The following is a 17,440-nucleotide window of genomic DNA, read 5'->3' as shown; positions in this document are numbered from 1 at the left end:
AATAACGCGTTACGCGCGCTCTTTAATTTCAACCAATGATCGTGTCCCATTTTTTTCGAATTTCGACTATTGACTTACCTCAAGGTCTCATTTATTGCACGCCTCATAAGCGAAGCGTTGAGGTTATGCCCTACTCTCGACATATCAAAAAAAGCAGTTTTCTCGAAACTGAAATTGATTTTTTGTTATTTATATCGCACTTACAGGTTAATATGAGTACACTTATATCAAGTCAAATAATTTGTCTTATATAAATACTTATATCAAGTCAAATAATTTGTCAGGCACTTAAAATGAATTTCAATAACAATTTTTTTGTTTAACATAGTAAATAATAACATTAAACATAATCTTTTCTGAACGTCCGTGTATGAATGGGTGTATGTGGCAGGGAAATTGGTCGAAAAAATTATCGTATTGGAATAACTTTTTTTTTATCATCTAAAGTAACACACTGTGGACTTTCTCAATTAATATGAGCGTTCAATTCAATGCCGTTTAATTATTATTTATAAAAAACTAAGATAAGACTGTGTATTTTTGTATATCTATGTATACATTTTATTATAGTATTTTTTTCCCACTAAACCATAGCAGAGTTTTCTGTTTTTTATTATTTTGCTTTCTAGATTTTATTTTGAAAAATGAGATTATGAGGCATGCACTTTTGGATTTTTCAAGCTTTTTTTATTTTATGGATTCAAACATTTAATCATTGAAATTTTTCATTTTCTTAATAATATACTAATGAAATTTTTTTAAGTATTCAAAATTTATAAAAAAAAGTAATTAATTGAAGCAATTACTTTGATACATTTAACATAAAATTTTTAATTGAAATAATTTATAATCAACCATTTATATCTTAATTATGAATTAAACAAAAAATATATATAATTTAACATACCTGACCCTGAAGAGGATCATAGAGTCGTTGAATAAGTTGGAGACAGGTCGATTTACCACATCCAGATCCACCCACAAGTGCGACTGTTTCTCCGCTTTTGATTTTCAAATTCAACCCCTGCAGGACTTTAACATCCTTACGCGCTGGATACTTAAAGTACACATCCTTGAATTCAATATCCCCGTTAACAGCAGAAAGCTTCTGCCCTTGTGTACTAAGACTGTCGATAGTGGGCACCCGGTCGATGACTTGAAAAACCGTAGCCGCGGATCCGCGAGCCACTGCGAAAGCTTCAAGATGTGGTGAAGTCAATCCCATATTTTGGGCGCCAGCGAGCACTCCAAAGAAGACAATTACCAGGACTGCTGGTGTGTACTCTTTTTCAAGCTTCGGACGATCTTCAAGAATGAGCTGCACTCCGTACCAGAAGGCAACCGCGTAACTCAGGTAGATGATGAACCACATAATACCTCCACCCACTCCGGACCACATTCCACGTTTAATACCCGTCTTCTCGGCAGGCACTAGCTTAGCAGTGTAACGATTGACCTCTACTTTTTCACCTCCAAATGCCACTACTGTACGAATCGCACCAAGAACCTCTTCAGCTACGCTACCTGCCTGACCGTAAGCCGTCAATTCCAAGGCAGTTAGCGAGCTTTGAACCTTGGCTACGATCGCAGTGGCAATTACAATTACTGGAGCGCAACTCAGGACTACCAGGGTCAGCTTCCATCCGTAGTAGAAGGACACTATTATAGATGACACGAATGAAACCGTCAGATACGTGAATACTCCCAATTTTTCTCCCATTCCTTCTTTCATCTTATCTAAATCCCTAGAAAAGTAATAATAATAATAATAATAATATTATGAATTGTGAAGAAAAAAAACTTTGGCTTAATGATTTTTCGATATTTTTAATCACAATACACAAAGTTTAAGTACTTTTGAAATAAATTTAAAAAATAATATTGCTATGACAGAATCAATTACCGGTTATTTAATAGCAAATGGGACGGAACAAATTTATAAAAAAAAAAAAAACCTATTCAAAACTGCTCCAAAAACTTAACATAAATAATTTATTACCATATTTATTTTTTTCTAAAGACTGGTTTATAATATTTTTATAGATATTTTTCTGACGAGTCTTTAGAAAAAAATAAATATTGTAAAAAGTATACAATCGGCTTTAAAAATGTATTGACAGGAGGTCAAGCAAAAATTAACATCATACTATATTAAAACTACAATTCATAGTTGAGTTTGTCATTAAGAGATGACTGAATGGTAATTCTGGACAATGTTTCGGATAGCTTAACAGGTGGAGCCTTTGGCGCGTAGCCAAAACGATCCAGGTTCGAGTCCTGGTCTTGGGCCGTCCGAATTATTTTTCCAGTTAAATTTATCTCTAATGACAAATTTGAAAATAAATTGTCTATCCCTGGAGGGAATACAGGCTAATAAAATTAAGAATAATTAGAGAAAAAAAAATGTTGTATTAGACTGGATAGCCAATAAACTGTAAATTTTCAATGACTTATGTCAGAAAAATATCTATAAAAATAAATGATTTGCTTTCACAAAAAAATTTATAACATCCTCAAAAATACAAATTTAGATAAAGATTTTTTTGATAATACTTAATTTAACTATAAAAATCCCTTTTAAATTAAAAATTTGGCCGCAAAATTTTTTTTCCCTCATAAATATTTAGATAATAAATTGAATAACATTTTTTCTTATTTTTCTAATTATATAGTTTAACATTCGACATATAACGGCGTTCATATCGACAAAATAAGTAAATAAACAAATTTTATCTAGTTTGAAATTGAAATCTGTAACTACTCCGATAACTTATCATAATAAATTAACTATCACAGAAAACCATATAAAACCTTGAAAAAATACAAATTCAGGTGAAGACATTTCCAATAATACTAAATTTAACTACAAAAACCCATTTTATCATATAAATACGCCGGAAATAAAATTTTTCTTATTCTCTTAATTATATATAGATAATAATAATTGAGTCGGCCTGTGCAATAAAAATTAGATTAAATAATATCTCAAAAAAATAAAATATGAGTCACCGAAAGCGTTGAACTGGGAAGTTATCAGCGTGATTAATAGAGAATACGAGTGACAAGACGTATCATTGCTTTGACTAGGACATCTTTCTGATTATCGGTCTGACGAGTTTGCACAGTCGAGCTGTTCGAGTTAAAAAAACCCAGGAGAGCAAGGAGCTGAATTTCCAACAATGAGTGACACGAGATACTACTAATACTACTACGACTAGAGAACGAGCTAGTTCACTGATAAGGCTGGTCTACAGCTTCAAGCTAAACGAGATAAACTAACAGAAATGATATTGACGTGCGGAACATGATCTCGGTCCGTAGTCGGTCAGTCATGTTCTCTTGTCGACAGACTCTCCTCCTCACTCTTGTTTTATGCTACACTGGATATCAGAATGGAAGGTAGATGGCAGAGCTTGCACAAGACAAGTCAAGAACAACCTCCAGGCAATGGGTGATGAGAAAAGCCCACACAATAGGAATATAAGTTGAACCAAAGACAAGATTTTCGGGTTACCAGTAACTCTGAACCACCTGTTGCGTTCCTCCCCTGTGTCCTGAACTTTGCTCTTACTCAGCCCCAGCATTTGGGATAGGAGCATCAACTCTGCCTCTCAACTCTTCTATCTCCTATCTCCTCTCGTCTCCAGCTCGTTTTCATTCACCACAGAAACTTCATCCCTCTGGCATTTCTTATCCTATTTAACCGACCCTAGATGTCACGTGCTTAACGTGGCATTTTCCTCTTATCAGAATCGATAACCTCAGTATCAATATTAGTATCGATATCGATGCTGACATCGATGTCAAGGGAAGAATTTGTCAAGTCTAAATAAACGAATAATATTTATTCAGCGAAATAACTTACTCGGTTATCCTGCTAGCGAAATTCGTCGAAGTGTTGGTATCGTACCAGGACATGTCCTGTCTCAAAACAGCTTGCAAAAACATGCGACGGATCCTGTGAATTTGACGGAACGCTGCGACATTCAGCAGATCTACTGTGAATATTGCAAAGATAAATTGAAGGGTCGACAAAGCTGCACAAGACACTCCGAAGGCCACTGAATCGTCGTACAACGCATTCATTCTTTCTTCTTTTGATGCATTAGGTCCTCTGCAACAGTAACATTAAACATAAATTTTTTTTTGGAATCTTAAGGTAAAAGCCCCAATAGATGATCATGTACCAGTATTGTATTTATTTATTTCATTCAGAATAGACCCAACAACCCGAAAGCCAATAACAGGGTCACAAAACAATTTATACGTAATTTAACTTAGTATGATTTTTGTAACAAGACGCGAAGTACAAATTAGAAATTGTAATTAATGCTAATAAATTACAGGTCCACACAGTAAGTCAGGAATATGATCTATAATAACTATTTATGTATGTATTATATAGAATAGTAACAATAATTGAGATATAATAAGGGAAAAAAATAAGATAAAACATAAAGAGAGAAGCCTAGAATAGTTATCCAAAAAAGTTAACTAAGAGCTGAAAAAAGAATAAATATTAGTAAGAATCTCAGTATCGAAAACACCTGGTTTAAGCCAGGTTACAGCAAAAATATATATCTTAAATTCAGGTAGATACGTTTTGTAAAAAATATCGTTAAGCGTAGTATTTATACTCCTGACATTTTGGTAGTATAACAAGAAAAAATAAATACTCATGTTGATTATGGAGTATTTTTTTTCTATATTCACAAATAGGGTAGAAGTACCGTTTGTGGCCACTGTACCGTTTATGGCCATTTATTGTTCAAATAAACGATAGAAATGAATTTATAATTATAAACCATTAGAAACTCAATTTGTTTTAATATAAATTTTTTAAAACTCAACGAAAATATGGTTATAATATTATAATTTTTTATAAATTAATTCATATTTTAACTGGCCAAAAACGTGCAAAAAATAATTCTGATTCAAAATGAACTTATGATTGAAATTCATATTTTAACACAAATATGAATTAGTTTTAAAATCAATCCAAATTTGGAATTGATTTGTAGATAGAATTTAGCATGCCTGTAGAATTTTCGATCCTACTTCAGAATTTTAATAAAGACTTAAGAATATTTCGGCTGCCCAATTTCGAAACACAGTAACTAACATTAAAAAATTTTTTCCAATTTTTCTTATTAAATAAAAGTTTGCCCACTATATTGATGAAAAATTCGATTTGTGAATAGAAAATACTTGAATATGAATATTTTTAAGAAAAAATACTTGAAATTAAGGTCTAAAAGTTATAAAAAATGCAGCAATACTTGAAAAAATCAGGTATAAAAATTTTGCAGTTACTGTGTTTTAAAATTGGGCAGCCAATTTTATATATAAAATTTATCCTAAATATTCTGTTGTGAATGCGCTTACTTATTACTTTACAGATTGTAAATTAATGTACTCTGAGAGGTTTATAAACACACGTAATAGACTGATAATTTTACCAAAATTAGTAAAGTTTAAGTACCAAAAATGCGTTTTTTGTGGCAATAAAATATTTCAATCTAATTCCTAATAATCTAAAAGCTCTTGAATGCAAAAAGAACTTATTAAGCAAGAATTTTGGGAGGTGGATTAGATCTATTGAATTATAAATTAAGATACTATATTAGATAGCAAAATATTGTATAATTAGTCGTAAGGAAACTTATACTTTGTACATTGTATTGGCTTATGAATGTTTTAACACGATTTATATATAACTAAATATTATTGTATTTTTCTGGTGTCTATGCACAGGTGTTATGCACCTCTATAGAATGTATATCAGAAGTAAAATAAATAAATTTCATTTCTTGTCTTCATTAAAATTTTGAAGCAGGATCGAAAGTTCAACAGGCGTACTAATTTCTATCTACAAATCAATCTCAAGTTTGGATTGATCTCAAAACTAATTCATATTTGTGTCAAAATATGTATTTCAATATTAAATTCATTTTGAATCAGAATTTTTTTTGCAGGGGTATACAAATACATGGAGTGATCATATACTGGTACATGAGCATCTATTGGGGCTTTTACCTTATAGTATACGAAATTTGTGAGCTGATCACATTAGTATCTTACATATTGAAAGCATAGATCTTATTAAAAGTTAATCATCACTATCATTACTTATTATAATAAATAATGATAGTGATAGTTAAGATTAGATAAGTATACTTATTGGTTATTACTTATTACTTCGTCCATATTTTAGTAGACTTTTGGCTTCAATATCATGCACAAAAGCTACATGATGGGTAGTAATTTTAATAACAATATTTACATTAAGTATAATGTAAGCTTCACTAACTTCTTAGAAGATGTTGAATTATTGAAATGTTGTCTGTACATGGAAATAATTTTATTATAACGTTATTTTTTATGAATTAATGTTTATTAACGATCCTTGTTTTTCATTTTTAATATCTATATGATGGTAATTGTTACAATAAAGTGATAGTAAGATTTTCTACAATGAGAAAAAAAAATACTACTAACTACTATTAAGAAAATTTTCTTGACACAAGAATATAATAGTATCAGTTGAGTACTTCCATGTAATGATAATAATAATAATGATGCTTTTAAATTAAAATAATCAAAGATTTTGCAAAAAATTTTAATTTAGTTTCAATGTTTAAAATAATTTGTCATCCTTCGAAGGAATTCGCAAGACTGTTAATTAACAATTTAATGAAATAGTTGTAGTTCTGTTAACTTAAGAACGAAAATGAGTAAAAAACTAGAGAGTCGTTAAAGTATTTGAATAAGACGTCTCATGGGTTAAAGTTAATTTTGATCGTTAAAGAAGTTGAAATAAAACTTTTAACAGAGTCTATAGTCATTAGAATATTCTTTTATTATTCAGATCTTCATTACAACTTTTTTAAATTTATTATTTTTTTTTTTTATTAAAATTATTGATTTTTCTAATAATCATGATGAATATTATTTTCAATGAATTAATTATTATACTGCTTTTGAGTAATATAAAAAAGGATTTAATTAATCTGTAATGAATTTTACTTGTTATTTTGTTGGTAATACTTACAAAATCTTTCCACCACCAAACATCTCCATGACAAAAGTAGGCGTGCTGGTCTGATTCGTCATGTTACGATCCACCAGAAGAGTTGTGAACTCACCATACTGAATATTTGCTACTGGAATACACAGGCCCGTCATGGTGCCCATGAAGAGGCCAGCAAAGACGTACATCAACTCTCCGAATGTCGCAAATCGAAACTAAAACAAATATGATTATTTCGTGCAAAATGCAATCAATTTTTTTAAAAAGATATAAAAGTCAATCTTACACTGTAAAAAATCGGGAGTGAATTTTCCAAATACGGAGTTTTTAAACTTAAACGAATTTTAATTAGTTTAAACAACTATCATGTGCCAAAGTATACTGATAGGAGGATTTCTTAGTATTTAAGAAATCATTTCTTAAACATCATTTCTTAGTATTTAAAAAATATTTCTTAGTATTTAAGAAATATTCCTTAAATACTAAGAAAATACTATAAATACTAACAAATATTTCTTAAACACTAAGAAATATTTTTTAAATACTTAGAAATGATGTTTAAGAAATGATTTCTTAAATACAAAGAAATCTTAAAAACTAAGAAACCCTTCTATCAGTGTACTAAGGAATATTTGAAGCAATTTATCTGAAGTTTAAATTTATAAACATTAATTATATATGATTTTCACATAGATTATTTTTTTCAAGTCTTGCTCATAAATACTAATGTAACAAGTATAAAATAATAAATTATCAACAGGACTTTGTTCAATTAAATCAAATCAAATACTTTGATGTTTTTGCAATTAACTGGTTATGGTAATTTTCAAGATTTCATCACAAATAAATTATTATACAAAGAATTTTTTAAAAAATTTTACTTGTAGAAATTGAAAAAATATATTGATGTAATATTTTTGAAACATTGAAATTTATTTGTTAGATCAAACTAAAGAAAAAAGTTTATTCATTTTTAAAATCTTTAAATACGCAATTTGTAATTTTGAAAAAAATAACAATTTTTTGTATTTTTATTCAATAAAAAAAAACTAAGAAATCGGAAGAATTAAATCAATTAAAAATCACCCACTTCCAAAATTTTTTACAGTGTATAATTATCTAACAATTATAATGATATCTGAAGCTATATTATAAATTACAACTGTTAATGCACAAAATGACTACGTGTTACATCGCTGTAAAGTACCTTAATAGGAATACATTACATTAACTTACATAATAAAATTAGCAAGTCCTTTCTGATATTTAATGAGACTCAAATTAGATCATGCACGAATGTAAGTAAATGTTAAAGTTGAGTATTAAGTTCATTTAAGTAAAAGATAAGTTATATTACATGATATTATATTGGTAACCAGGGATGCAGAAAATCAGGTACTTACGAGTTTGTAATAAGGGATGGGTGGTAAGGATGGCGCCTCTGGGGGTGGCTTATCCTCCTCCTTTGTTTGCGGTGGAACAAATTCACTGTGAACAGATACATTTTATAATTACATAATGTGCTTTTATATCCATCAGAATAATTTACGCAAACCGTATTCGTTGATTAGCTTAAGTGTAATGAAAAATTGATAATTGGCTTTAATGTTTGTTAAATTATTTTGTCTGTTAATGTATCACGTTTAAGGCATCCTTTAAAATTTTATTGGACCCATTAATTACTCATTTAATGATATATTTGATATTCGATAATTGACATATGTATTTAACTCGTACATTGGTTCATTATCATCATCCAGTATACATTCTGTTTCCTGTTTATCCTTCTCCTTGTCTTGTTGTGTGTCTGTAAATTAAATACACTAGTACTACACACGCTCATTCAAACCTATAATTAACCACTTAATGTTACAACGTGTAAATTTATTGGTATGATTATTATACAATATAAATGTGCAATAGTGTTTTATATTAATGTTAATATCAGTATTAGTATAAATGTAAATTACGAAAGTTAGAAATATCAATATAATAGAACAGAGAGAAGTGCAAAAGAATTAAACAATGTTTTAATTAATTTATCTTTTAATTATCAAAGTTTGATAGGAAGTTTATTAAGATTTTTTACACGGAAAAATCACAATAATTACAATCAAATTTTTAAGATTTTTTAATAAAGCAATAGCACAAATTATTCCAAAAGTATTTATTAAATTTTTTGAAATAAACTTGGAAAAAAATTGAGTTACAAAGAATTAAATCAGTCAATAATTTTTGGAGTTAAAAAAAATACGGAAATATTTACAAGTCCTTCGTATAAAATTTATCAAATTTTAAATTTATAATAATTATTTTTTTAAGTTAGATAATTTAAGGTTCAAACTCGGCTATCAGGTCATGCGGCGAATATAATAAGGTCAATACTTCAAAAATAATAATGTCCCTTTCAATAATAACGAGATGACGTTATAAGTTATAATGTAAATGTGTGAAACGATATAAACCCGATTAATTATAAAAATCTATATTCTGAAAATAAAAATATGCAGTATGAAAATTCATGAAAATAAAATATATTACAAAGCATTCGATCTGACTTTTTAAGTAATTTAATTTTATTTGAAAAATAAAATGATAAATATAAACGTCTGAAAAGGAATTCAATAGATCTTGCAAGTTAACGATGAAAAAAAAAGTAATGAAGAAATATCGGAGCAGGAAAGTCTAGAGTAGCTGGGAGTTGGAGTTTGCTTCGAGAGGAACGAGTCGAGTAATCGTACTCTTCAGAGAAGTGCAAGTATCACGAGTCCAAGGAGCTGTCGAAGTTACTCTGCTTCTTACTCTTTACCTGGTAGAATAGTTATTTCTTTTGTGAAAATCTGTCGCAATCCCCCGGGGGATCCATTAACCGACATAATTGCTGTTGGAAAACTTTATCGACAAAGCTACTATCGGAACACGATCTAGAATACTGCGAGGAGAGGCCAAGAGATAAGTTACTTTGATATTGCTCAAGTTTGGAAAAGGTCTTTGATAATAAAATAAAATTTAAAAAGTATGTATTTGTTAAGGTGCAAAGCTCTATTCATTTTTGAGATATTAAGTTTTTGATTCTATACCCAATACTTTTTTTCACATACACAAAATCAGTCGAGTGCGCTCAAATAATTTCGTTAAATTAATTAAAAGAAAAGTAAATTTATTAATTTCAGTAAAAAAAAAGTTTGGAAAATCCACAAGTGCGCCGCGACTTATAATGCTTATTGAATTTTTGGTAAATAATATATTATATTACTAATTTATAAAGTGAAAAAGAAGGAAATTTATTTTTATTAATTATTAAAGTTATTTTTATTTCAAATATTTCGTGGTATTTTTCTTACAGCAGTGAACTCCAGCTAATTTTATAACGCGCATGCAGATAAGGAAAAGTTTACCGCGTATATTTTGTATACAATATTCAAGAAAATAACATTTGAGATTTTCATTGATTATAAACAAAAAACACCGAGTTAGACAGCTATTTTAAATACAAAAAGTCTTCTAAGAACAAAAGGAGTCTTTAAAAGAAAAAGTGACGTTAATAATAAATTTTTTCGTCAGTTATTGTGTTTCCAAGCTACGAAAATTTTTCTATCGCAAGGCAGGAACAACGATTGTTAGTTTATTTTAAAAAATTCTTCGTTTCTATTACGCTAAATCAATTTTTGAAAAATGTGAAATGAATCTTCATTAAATTATCTGTGTAACAGTAAAAATATTTATTCTTTTTTTGATCAAAAAAGAATTCATAACTTAAAATATAATTTAATTACTTTGAAAAATTATTATAAACTGTTAATTGAAATTAAAAGTTTTAGTTTTAGGAAAAGAAGAAAAGATAAATAGAACGAACTTAAAATATAATGTGTTACTTAATGATATGTGTACTTACACCTCAAGGGGATTTTTTCTTGATGATTCGACTTTGTCTTGGGAGGCTCCATTTGGATACTCTGGGGGGCCCCCTCGAGAGGGTTCGTGGACCACTGGTAAATTCGCTGCGTCATCGCGCATTCTCAGTTAACAACTCTGCAAGAAAAAAAAATAAATTTGATGAATTATCTTGTGTATAATGTCGATAATAAATAGCTATAGCTTTATTAGTGCCCGGTAATGAAAATGGAAATCCCATTTGTAAGCTATTGAAACCCATTCCTGTATTCAAGTCTTTTATTACCTGAGTAATATAAAGAAGACTGGCAAAGATCGTCAATGAAAAAGTTTCACGAGGCTTTTTTCAATCGCGATAAAAGCTCCTCAGACAAGACTTCGTTAGGTCAATGGGTTTCGGGCGTTTCGAAAGCTCAAGTCTCTTTCTCTTTCTCTCGCTCTCACACTTAGCCTCCTGTAACCCCCGACCCTCCTTATCTTTTTCACACTCTCATTTCGTCAGCAAATTCTGCTTTATGCTGATCAAAGTAAGAACGCATCAAATTTTTGTATCATATTTTTTTTATTCATAAGCTGTTTTCTATATACTAGTCCAAAACTCATTGGAGACGATTATTTTCTTATTTTATTATAATGTTTTTTTTGTTACGAAATAAATTTTGAATTTTAGCAAAAAAAATTTTAATAAAATTAAGAATATGAGATGCAGTATAAATAAATAAATAATTTATTTATTTAAAAAAATCATGCAATTTTTTTTTTTTGAGGAGAGAAATTTGTAAAAGAAGTTGTAAAATTTTATTAAATATAAAAAATTTAAAACTCCGAACTTTACAAGCCTTATGGTTTTGTAAAATGTGATAATCCTCGCTTTATAGTTAATTTCAGAGTCGAGGACTGTGCAAAGTACTTTAAAACCCTCGGAACTCTATCACCAACGAGGAAAACTAACTTTAGTGGACATTATCCGTGATGTAGTAATCCGTAGAGTGAACTCGATGAACCACTGAGCTGCGTACGCCATTCGCCTTTTCATACATGACAGGGAACACATCTCAACGCTGGGGGCAACGTTTCAACAATATACTTGCTGCTACTACTACTTGAGAAACTTTCCGTTAAATAATCTAGTTCTTAATACATGTTACAAATTTTATCTTGTAGTACACACATTTATATAATTCATCAGCTTACCGACTTATCAATATTTATTTTTATTCTTATTATTGATCCAGATCTAATGTGAGTAAAGATAAAAGTTCAGAAATAAAAATATCGGGTTTCCCCGGTTTTTAAACGCTAATATCTGTCATCAGTCGCTTTATCTTAATTTACCTATCGCTCTCTTTTTCTCTTTGGCAATTTATCTAGATAGGATTTGATGAGTGCTTAAGAGAGAACAGAATGTTCAAGAGACAACAACTATTATTTTTAGATGAGTTTCTGGGTCAAACTCTATGACAGTAAATGCACAATTATTCACCCGAAAGTGCAATAAGGTTAAGGTCTTGCGTTTAATTAAAATATTCATTTTTAAATTCTTGTTTTTGGAAATCATGGATATTAATTGTCGAAATTTTTCATTAAAGAGATTGAAAGATTGTTACGACTAAAAAAAATTACATTTTTTAGTTTCTTTACAAAATTACTAAAAAAAAATTATTAATTTTGATGGTAATTTTTTTTCTATTGAATTATAATATTTAAAATGGGAAAAAATTTTTTTGATAAAACTCAGAGTTATTATTTAAAATTATAATTTATTTTATGTTAGTAAAAATTGAATAAGTCATTATAATTTTTAAAGATAAATTGGATTAAGAGAAACTTTATTACGCAAAATATATTAAACTACAAATTCAATAGTATCAATTAAATGAACAAGCAATCAAATCATTTAAAACTAATCCGTTTATTTCGAATATACAAATTTGTCTTCGGGAAAATCATAAATTTTTATACAGGTGGAAATTTTTTATCGGTTCGATTGACGATTGGAATTGAAGTAATATTATTAAAAATATAATCCATTGTATTTTCAGTGTGGAAATTTAAAGTGAAAAATTTATTGTTCAATAACGAAGTGAATTTAATTGCGTGTAGAGTGGAATTGAAATAGTAGTATTGAAAATTTTAATTTAAAAATATAACCAACTTCAATGTTGACAAATTTTATTTTTTTATTTATTTCATAAATAAAATAAAAGTAAAATAAAAATACAAGAATATTTTAAAAATATTAATTTCAAAAAAATAATAAATTTTTACTTTAATCAATTTTTTTAATTTTATTTAATTTCTATTTAATTTTCAGAGGAAGCTAAAGTAAATAAATCTTTAACTTATTTATATGAAATTCAAATAACTAAGAAGAAGTTTCTTATTTTAATATTTATATAAAATGTAATTTAAAAAAACCTCGAAAAAATTACATTAAATTCATCTGTAAAATAAGATTGACCTAATGATATTAGAATGGAATACATTATATTTTCACTCCACAAATGAAATCCCAAAAAAATGAATGTTAACACAAAAATAACTTTTAATAAAATTGACTCAATAAATGAAACCGTAAAATTGGATTAACACCATAAATAATGTAATAAAAATTACTAAAATTACAGAATAAAATCCAAATGAACGTAAAGTAATAATAAAGATAATAATAATTATAATAATGTTTATTTTAGAGACGAGAATAAATGGAAGGACTGTGTACAGGTGCACAAACGATCATCGTTTTCTCTAACAACGATGCATTTAGCAATTGCAAAATGCCACGGTTAGTATCGTTGCCAGGTTTATTTCGAGTAAAGTCCTTGCGGGAAAGAGCTTTGACGTACTCTCTGACCACTGTCACATGTATGGTACGTTAATCGGAATAATAATGGTTAAGAGCTGAATGTGAGAGCAAAAGAGACCCGGAGAATGGGATCAAATTATAATAAATAAAAGCGGTTGCTATTTTAATTGTCGAGAAAAGTCCCACGGAATTATCTCTCGGGCGATCGTAGCTGTTAACTTACAATATCTATCCACTAGAGATTAAAATATAAAAATAAATACATAATCTTTTATCATTAAAAATTCATATTTTTAAAAATACGATTAGTAAAATCACAATTCATCGACTTCCGATTGATTTTTTTATTTATCTCAATATGAAACATATCTATTTTTATTGATATTTCTCGTAGTACCGGAAGCGTGGTCGAAATATAAATAAACGCGGTATAGAAATCAATATCAATGTACGTCTAGTCTCGTCTTGTCTTTATACTTGTATTATTTCGCTTAGTCACGAAAAACACAAGCCAGTGCTTGCAAGCAAATGTTGCATTTTAAAAATTCTCATTTCTATTTTATTATACGTTTTTATTACACGATTCAACGAACATCGAATGTCTATTAAGAAAATTGATGAAAATATCTGCAGACAGTAACCGACCTTTTTTTTTTGTACTTATACAGGAATTATAATTATAATAAAAATGAGACAATTAATGAAAACAAAATTTTTGTTGTATTCAGTGCGGTATAGGAAATTTTTTGTTAAAAATTATTTTTGAAAAAAAAAATTAGCCGTTTTATTATTGGCAATTAGGAGTAAGTAATTTTTTTTTTTTTTTTTTTTTTTTTTTTTGTAAAAATTAGATAATTTTTCATTTTTTTTTTTTTTAATAATTTATTATAAAATATTTTTATAACATTAACTATCAAAAATTCTTTAAATCATAATTATGAAGAAAATTTTTTTTGTAAAAAAAAATTTGTATTCTAAAAGTGTAATCACTGAAAAAAGTTTATCATTTAAATTTATCTTTATCGCCGAAAAAATAATTTCCAAGTAATAATAAAAAAGATTAATTGGAAATTTAAATACAAACTGGAATATTATAAAAATTCAAGAGTAAAAAAAAAAAAGAAAAAGTCGCCTTGATTTGTTATAAGCATGTACAAAAGATTAAAATAAAAAGATTATGTTGAAATGAAAAAAAAATGTTAACTGGAAATAAAAGATTACGAGATTAAAGTGATTAAAGGAGGAGATAGGAAGGGCGAACCGAGCGAGAGTGGGAAAAAGAAGCTGTGCTAAGAAAGATCTAGTAGCGCTTACACTTGGTTTTATCTTATTCTGATGAAGAGACGCTCTACTCAGTACACATAAAGAGCAGAAAGGACGAGGGAAAGAAAGAGGAGAAGAAATAAACTTTTGGATAAGAGTTATGTCAGTGAAACTGAGAACTTGATTTTCATCCCTTTAAAAGCGTCTACTTGACCTGCCAGAGCCCCGAGGTATCCCGGTCGAGACAGCCCAACAGGGAGCTTTTAAAGGAAGAAAAGAAAATTAAAATCCTCTACTCCGCTAAAGACTAAAGAGTCCGGATTATCCGATTAGCGGAAACTCTAGTACTCTACTGACACTCATAAGGATTCTTCCTATCAAGATCTACATCTTATGGTCTATTCATCGGTAAAGACTGATAACTGATAACAAACAACGTTTGACAAATTCAATTTGCTAACTAAATGAGTTTACTTTACCGTTTTTTTATCAACTTTCATTTTTGGCTTATTTTATTCCTTAAAAAGTTTAAATTTTATGATTAAATTAATTGAATTAATTTTTATCCCTGTTAAAATTATTTTCAGTTAAAAATGTTGTTTTTTATATTGTTTAATTTTTCAACAAAGTGCATGTATTTTTTGTATATTTAAGAAATTGTAAACGTAAAAATAATTTTTAAAAATTTTACATGATCAATTTGGAGTTAATTGATAATATAAACAAATTACTTAATGATTAACCGTATCAAAATTTCTGACAGTATTTAAAAAAAAATTAAAGCTTCAACTTTTCGAAATAATTTAGGGGGGAAATATTTGTTGTTATTTTTTTAATTTTAAACAAAAATTCATTCTTAAAAATATTTTGAAACAGATATGACTCAGTAGTGAATTTTTTTTTCGAAGTAGTGTAATTTTCCTAAAAAAAATGTATGGAAAAAAATAGCGAACCAAATTGGATGAATTTTTTTTTATAGTCAAAACGAAAGTGCAGATACTCTTAGGATATTTTTAGCTTTATTATATGACAGAAATTAAAGCAATGAAAAGTACACGGAAAAAAGGAAACTCGAAAAATTACAGAATAAAATGTAAAATCAATCCCGTCGTAATCAAAACTAGAAAAATTACAGTTTGAAATAACATTTTTCTAAATTCAGTTTTTTAATTTAATATTCAGAGCTTTCAATGTAAATATTACATTCTACAATGTAATTCTTATAAAATCTGGAATAATAACAATCTGAAACTGTAATTTTTGCAGTTTTCATCACGAAGCGCCACGTTGCATTATATACTGTAATTTTTCGAGTTTTCTTTTTTCCGTGAAGTAAACTATAATGAATTTGATGAAGATTATTACCAAAATAGTGCAAAATTCATATTGAACTAACAATAAGATGAATATAGAAATAACATGATAGTAAAGGTTTTCTTTTTTTTTTTTTTAGAAAGTTCAACTTTGTAATGTTATTGTTGAAAAAAAAAATATTTAATTGCAAAAAATATCTCATATATTGAAATAAAAAAATTTAAATGTCTTTTTGATAAAGTCATATTTGTTTTAAAATATTAATTTAAAAATAATATTCATAATGAGACAAATTTTATTTTTGTACTATTAACCCATCATTGTATTACTGTTAAAACTCTAACATTGTCTATAGATATTTGATGCACTAGATATCTATCAATTAAAATTTCCAACTAGCAAACCAAACCACTTGTTAAAGCAAAGTTTACCTTATTATAACTACTGTTTCCAATCAATATCCCAAATATGCTTAATAAGCTCAGCAGTGGATCTCGTTGGAACGACGGACCCCTTCATAAGTGTCCTGCCGTTTTACTTAGTAACTTTATCAACTGTAACTAATCCGCGGAACAATTCACGATCACCCTAGTTGATTATATCACAGTTATGTTATTAACTATTTACAAAATAAACAATCACTAGTTTATTATAATAATAATCACAGAAACTGTCTTATGTAAATAGCTGTTATTTCCGTCCGTAATTGGTTTAAAATCACTTGCCCCTGATCGTCGAGCATTAAATCATCAATCAATGAACTCCAGGCAGGATTAAAGTGAGGAGACCGTAATACCTCTGTCTTCGAACAAAACAAAAAAATTTAATTAAATTTAACAAGACGACAAATGTGCTCTCACACCCGACTCGCGTTACGTTCACTGAAGATACTTGATCACCAACGTATCTTTTATACCTTTCCGGTAATAGCTTGATGTGTAATGAAAACAATGCCACCTCCCATCTCTCGGAGTAAATAAATAATTTATTATGAAATGATATCTAAACTATATTTTCCCTGTTATCAGTCAGCTCAAAGCTTTAATGACAGATGATAATTATGATATGTGAGTAAGCGGTTAGAACACATGTAAATTTAACTTAGATTTGGAAGTTATTTTATACTCTTGGTT

At 28.4% G+C, this 17,440-nt stretch overlaps 1 protein-coding gene across 8 annotated transcripts in view; it reads right to left on the bottom strand.

Annotated features, from left to right (window-relative positions):
• The window catches only part of LOC123262256 (multidrug resistance protein homolog 49-like), a 47,137-nt gene that overhangs the window by 9,490 nt on the left and 20,207 nt on the right, over positions 1-17,440 (bottom strand). For 3 of the 8 annotated variants that reach the window (XM_044724422.1, XM_044724423.1, XM_044724426.1), the window contains 6 exons: positions 10,926-11,062; positions 8,768-8,837; positions 8,434-8,518; positions 7,052-7,245; positions 3,866-4,114; positions 908-1,745 (listed from right to left, as the gene is read on the bottom strand). In XM_044724422.1, coding sequence (XP_044580357.1) covers positions 908-1,745; positions 3,866-4,114; positions 7,052-7,245; positions 8,434-8,518; positions 8,768-8,837; positions 10,926-11,040 — 1,551 coding nt within the window. In that variant the 5' untranslated portion in view covers positions 11,041-11,062. Of the gene's footprint in view, positions 1-907; positions 1,746-3,865; positions 4,115-7,051; positions 7,246-8,433; positions 8,519-8,767; positions 8,838-10,925; positions 11,063-16,738; positions 17,110-17,440 lie in introns of those variants that run through there. The other 5 variants (XM_044724425.1, XM_044724424.1, XM_044724427.1 and 2 more) reach the window with 3 other exon arrangements.

Source organism: Cotesia glomerata, linkage group LG3 (assembly GCF_020080835.1).
Source record: "Cotesia glomerata isolate CgM1 linkage group LG3, MPM_Cglom_v2.3, whole genome shotgun sequence".
In the NCBI taxonomy this organism is placed as follows: Eukaryota; Metazoa; Arthropoda; class Insecta; order Hymenoptera; family Braconidae; genus Cotesia; species Cotesia glomerata.
Note: the sequence above shows the minus strand (reverse complement) of the source record. Positions and strands in the feature narration are given on the sequence as shown.